The sequence below is a fragment of the Acinonyx jubatus genome, chromosome C1, assembly GCF_027475565.1.
Source record: "Acinonyx jubatus isolate Ajub_Pintada_27869175 chromosome C1, VMU_Ajub_asm_v1.0, whole genome shotgun sequence".
Taxonomy (NCBI): Eukaryota; Metazoa; Chordata; class Mammalia; order Carnivora; family Felidae; genus Acinonyx; species Acinonyx jubatus.
Window position 1 is genome coordinate 45188716 of NC_069381.1, and position 6000 is coordinate 45194715.

Consider the following 6000-nt stretch of genomic DNA (forward strand, 5'->3'; position numbering starts at 1 on the left):
AGTTGCAGCGGAACGGGCGCCCGCATCAAGGCCCCGGGGCGCACCTTCCTGCCCCCCCGGGGGGCGCGCGGGGAAAGGCCAGCCCGAGAGCCGCCGGGCCGCGGCGGCGCGAGCGGAAGGGTTGGGTGTTTACACACATTCAGCGAGGAGGCAGCGCGGCTGCAGGCAGGGGCCCGGCGCCCCCGGAGATCCATTTTACTCGGACGCGGGGCCACGGGCTCGGCGCGGGCTCCGGGTCACGGTTCCGCCCACGGCCCTGCGTAAGGAGGCCAACCCCGCACCTTCCGCGGGACCCTGCCTGCGCCCCCAGCCGGAGGCGGCTTGTAAGGGGCCGCGGGCTCCGGTGGCCCGGGGAGCCTGAGCGCGCCCCCACGCCCGCTTACAGGCCGGGAAGCCGGCGGCCCGGGGAAGGGCGGGCGCCGGGGCTCGGGCGGCGCGAGGGCTCCGGGACAGGGCTGGGGTGGGGTGGGGTGGGGGTGGGGGGCCGGGGCTGACGACGCGGGGCCGAGCTCACCCATGAAGAGGCAGAAGAGGTCGAGGCAGATGAGCAGCGCCCGCTTGCTGCCGCCCTTTCTCGGGTTGTTGTTGAGCGCCGGGCTGCCGCCGTTCTTGCTCTCCGGGGCGATCGCCTTGTCGTACTTGTAGTTTTGCATGGCGCTGGCTGCGGCGCGAGCCTCCGGCCCCGCGAAGACGCCCGGCGGCGGCGGCGGCGGCGGCCACACACCCGCGCGCCCGGCCCGCCTCCCGGCCGCGGCTGCTCGGGGACGCGGAGGGTCGGCCCCCGCTGGCGGCGCGGCGGCGACGGTGCAGCCCGCCGCGCGCTTCCCGCTGCAGCCCGGGCTGTGTTCGGCTCCCCGCTGCTCCTCCGCGCTCCTCTCTCAGTCCCCAGCCGTGCGAGAGTCCGGGGGGACGAGAGCCAGATGCCGAGCAGAAACTTCTGCACAGAGCTGTGCTGCCCGGGGCGCGCGGGGCTGGCGCGTGTCCGGCTGCGCGAGCGGGCGAGTGGGCAGCGCGGGCGCTCGGCCACCTTCCTCGGCTGCTGCTTCCTTAATGAATGGGAGCTGCTCCGAGCCCGGCCGGAGCGCCTGCCCCGACTCCCAACTTCTCCTCCCTCCTCTTCCTCCGCCTCCTCCTGCTGCCGTAGCGGCTGCTGTTGTGGTCGCCTGTGTTTGTTTCTGCACTTTATTGCACGAGGTCCTTTTAAAAAGAGAAGGCGGGGGGGGGGGGGGGGGTCCTTACTTGGCTCCGAAGAGATCCCGAAAGCACAGCCCCTTCCTTAAACTGCCTAAGACGTAGGATAATTAAGGCCACATTTTCCCCCACCCCCTTCAAAAAAAAAAAAAAATCCTAAAAGGAAAAGTTAACTCTCAAACCAGAGAATCCGGGAGCCCCTAGCGTTCAGAAACACCAAGTTGTCACAAAAGGAAAACGATATAAATAAAAAACATTGTCTTGCTGGCCCTTGGGTCGGCCAAAAGTTGAGGCTGTATGCATTCGTTTCTCCTCCCTTACAGATTCGGGGCTTTCAAGGATTTATTTCGGTTTGAATCGTATTAATCGTGAAAATGCTCAGGGAAAAACGCCCGGCACTGGATTCTGAGCTAGATTCTGAAGATAGGAACTTGAGACACGACTTTGGAGCCAGAGCCTGTAGATTTGAATCGCGGCTGTGGCTCTGTGCCTCAGTTTCCCCATATGTAAATGCATACGTTAACTGTTTCTCCCGAATACAGTAACTGTAAAGATTGAATTAGTTAATCCATGTAAGCATCTAGAACGGTGCCCGGTACAAAGAAATGCTACGTAAGAGTTAGCCATGACCTTTATTCCAGTTTCTGGGGATGAAGGCGTCCCAAGCCATCAAGCCACTCTGCAATATCTGTAATATTATTTCACATTATTTTATATGAGTTCATCCTTCTTCCAGGTAGAATACTATATCAACATTTACGGGTCAAGAGTCTTCCCCTATATCTTCTATAGCGCTTGGCAGAGAACTGGGCACACAGTGGACGACAAATGGACACTTTTTCCAGCTGTCTTTTTTGTGTATCAAGAAAAAGTTGTGGCTTGCTGATACATTTACACTGACTTGTTGTGGGGTTCAGTGACACCTGTATCCAGCCACCGTCAACCACTTGTCCTTTCCAGAACAGTCCTTTGACACCATTCTCTTGCCCTCCTACTCCCTCTGCTTATGACGCACATCTATCCTTTCTCTAGCTAGCAAAAGGCTTCTGTTGCTCTAGAGTCCTCTGAAATGTCACCTCTCTGAGCCCTTTCTTGACCCTTGGGCAGAATTAACTTCACTTTCAACCTTTGTTGAAAACTATCACCGTCTGGTGTGGCGTTATAGTTAGGAAAAATCAGTTGCACAGCATCTGTACCGTCCCCAGCACGGGGTTTGGTATCTGCTGAATTAAGGTGAAGTCCAGCCTGGACGACAAGTCGGGCTGGCAAAGAAAGGTAAAATCTCTGTCTTCTGGAATCTCCAAGACAGCTTCGGAGCTGGGGCATCCAGATGTGTCACACACACAGCACTCTCAATTCAAATAGCAACAAGTAAAAGCCAGGATAGCTAAGAGAACAGATTCCTTCCTAGCTTTTCAGTGAGACCCACCTCTTGAAATGTTAAAATGGCAGAAACAACACAATGTGATTATTGACGTTCTGAAAGGAATTCGGGGATTCTGGAGTCTTTCCCTTGCCCACTCAACCCTCTTTGTAATGATAATCACCCTTGAAGTTCTAAGTCACCAACCCCTGTCTTTGGAATTTCGATCTGCAAGTAAGTCCAAGTCTTGTTGGAACCTCAGACCCCTCCTATCTTCCCCCCTCCTTGGGCACCTGTGCCACTCAGATGGCTCCTTGTATTCTACTCTGTTCTATCATTAGAATTTTAGAGTTACCTCCTTTTCCATTTCCTGTATGCTTTTCCTTATCTGCGAAATGACTTTTATTAAGAATAAACATATTTAAGAATAAACATTGTAAAAGCCAGCCTTTTACTGTAGCTAAATGGTATTACAACTCTTCAGTCTTGTCGGTTCCTAAAGTAATTGGGTGAGATTGTTAACTTTAGCTGGCACTAGACTGAATACTAAGAACCTAACATTCAAGTTCTCCAGGTTGAATTCAGCTGCTTGCTAAGAAGGCAAAAAAATCTGTTGTTCCAAGAGCAGATAAGAGGGAAAATGAATGGATGTTGAAGTAAGTTTTATATTTCCATTCACAGGGCTCTGCAGGTTATCTTTTGTTCATAACAAAAAGATCATAGCGCTGATTGAAGCCTGTAGTTGTATGCAAACAAGTACCGTATTTGAATTACTCTTCCAGGGAACAGAATGGTAGAGATACTCATTAAAATTGACGTGAACAAATCACAAGTACAGTGTCAATATCATTCTTTCCATAATAGGAAATCAAACCACCTAACCAGATACGTGAACGTGAAGGCATCTTTGCTTTAAACTCTAAAATTGAGCAATCTAACTAGCAAGTTAAATGCAGTGGAACAGACTTCATAGTTTAGAATGGTGTCATTTCAAAGTAATTAAGTCATTAAAATTCCTGGTAAACATAGCTTACCAAAACTCACTCCTGAAAATGGCATCCAGTTCACTAAACTAGTCTGTATAAGAACTATAGCATCAGCAGGGATAAATGCCTTTTTTAAGATTAACTTATTATGTGTGACAACCACAGCACATCATATTCTTAAATAACTGATACCTCCCAAGAGATTTAAATGGCTTTCATTTCTAAGATCTCCTGTTACCTCATTATTTTATTTCTCTTTCTCTTTAACCCCTAACATTTAATAATTAATCTTTTTTTGCTTTGTTTTGTTTTGTTTTTTGAAAAGACATGAACTGGTTCTGGAAATATTTAGAGGAAAGGTAACTGAGTGCCTTTAAATGAGAGTGTGTAGTCCAAAGGTCAAAGCAAGCCATTGAAATTCACTTAAGGAGACAGATAAGTTTTGGTTATGAAGTACCCCATTTATCCAGTTTCTTTAAAACTGGTACATTCCACCTCTGGATTATACTAAACAAAAATTGCTAGATTGCTTTTTTGTAAGTGCTGGATTTGGAATCATGAGTGTTGCTACAGGAGTGAGTAGAGGCCGCCACAGTAATGGGCCTAGGAAAAGGCAGGAAGGAGGTACCTAGGTGGCTCAGGCAGTTAAAGGGCCAACTCTTGACTTTGGACTCGGGTCATGACCTCCCTGGTATGTGGGATCAAGCCCCGCATGGGCTCTGTGCTGACAGCGGAGCCTGCTTGGGATTCTCACTCTTCTCTCTCTCTGCCCCCCCCCCGCCTATTTTCTCTGTCTCTGCTTCTCAAAATAAGGAAATAAACTTAAAAAGAAAATGCAGGAAGGAACAGGGGATTTGAGGTCTGAACATCTTGGATCTGCTGTTTGACCTGAGGCAAACTGAGCAACTTCTCTGAATCTCAGTTTTCTCAACTTTCAATTTCAATTTCAATTTAATTTCAATTTTTCCCTGGTTTTGAGGGCTAAAACATTAAAAATGAAAGAACACATTTTGAGAATAGTCAATACAAAATAGGCAGTTGATAAATGTTTAGTTGAATGTTAGTATTTTAAGCGAACACTTTATTTCTACAATACACCTAATTTAAACACACATATTCAAAAAGTGTTTATCAACTACTAACTCTGAATATGTACCATTTAGTTTGAATTTATCCTTCCCTAAATGCAATGACACCTTAGGCTTCTCTATTCCTGTCTTTTTTTTTCTAAATGTGCGATCTCCTGAGATTTCTCCTCCTCCCCGCCCTGAGGGGGTGCACAGTTCCTAGAGGTACTGCATTCCCAGGTCCCTGTGGAGTAGACTGAGCAAGCTCCAAAAATCCATTTACTAGATTGTCTTCAGATAAAGGACATATCAGATATTAACCTGATAAGAACAGATACTACACTTGATCTTAGCTCAAAGGCCAAGAAGTGATGCACAATTTCCTGAGATTTCTGAAGTAAATCAAACATGCTTATTTTTAAAAGCCTATTTAGTTACATGTTGTTTTCTTCAGGATTGTTTGTGAAACTCAAGAAAAGCCATTTGCTTAAACTAACAATCTTGTACAAGTGAGAGTACTCGCCCTGTAAATGCACTTTCACATCTATTACCTCATTTTATCCTTACAAGTCACTGAAGTAGGTGGGGGTTGCTTTCATCAGCCCATTTTATAGATGAGAAAACTGAGGCAAGCCCATTTAACTGGCTAGAACTGGTTTTCCCCGTAGGTAAAATGGAAATGATTCTAACATTAGCTCATGCAGTATAAAATAGACCCGTTTACAGTTTATAAATGTATTTACATTCACTGATCTCATTTCAAGTAGATAAGGCAGACATTATTATCTTTGTTTTAGAAATAGAGGTACTGAATTTGGGAAAGATAGGAACTTTGTTTAATGTTTATTTATTTTTGAGACAGAGAGAGACAGAGCATGAACAGGGGAGGGTCAGAGAGAGAAGGAGACACAGAATCTGAAACAGGCTCCAGACTCTGAGCTGTCAGCCCAGAGCCCGACACGGGGCTCGAACTCACAGACCGCAAGATCATGACCTGAGCCGAAGTCAGATGCCCAACCGACTGAGCCACCCAGGCGCCCCAGGAACTTTGTTTAAAGTTGGAGATAAGGAGATTCCTGAAGCACCACTAGAATCCCAGGTCTCTTAATTTCTAAACCAGGATTCTTTTCTTTACACCACAAGGTCTCACCTTCAAAGGGACTCGGAAATTTCTGCTTCTGCGCAGTGGTTTCACAGAATTAATTTAGAAGGACTGCAGAATCAGCCACATGTCTTTATTTAGAAAGCCGAGAACATTTGCTTTTGTTTTGTTTTTTCTTACAGACTTGAAAAGGAACAACATTGTTGCACCTTGTGTAGCAGAAAGGAAGGCTTGGGTTCATGATTTGTCAAGCAGTTATTTGTTACGGAAATGGACCTTTAGTAACAAAAC

At 47.3% G+C, this 6000-nt stretch overlaps 1 protein-coding gene and 1 pseudogene across 2 annotated transcripts in view; both read right to left on the reverse strand.

Annotated features, from left to right (window-relative positions):
* PLPP3 (phospholipid phosphatase 3) overlaps positions 1 to 1187 on the reverse strand; it is an 86246-nt gene extending 85059 nt beyond the window's left edge. The window contains exon 1 of one of the 2 annotated variants that reach the window (XM_027059085.2): positions 515 to 1187. In XM_027059085.2, coding sequence (XP_026914886.1) covers positions 515 to 653 — 139 coding nt within the window. In that variant the 5' untranslated portion in view covers positions 654 to 1187. The remainder of the gene's footprint in view (positions 1 to 514) is intronic. The other variant, XM_027059083.2, reaches the window with a different exon arrangement.
* A 3623-nt stretch (positions 1188 to 4810) lies between these two features.
* On the reverse strand, positions 4811 to 4980 carry LOC113599704 (uncharacterized; annotated as a pseudogene).
* Between the last annotated feature and the right edge of the window lie 1020 nt (positions 4981 to 6000).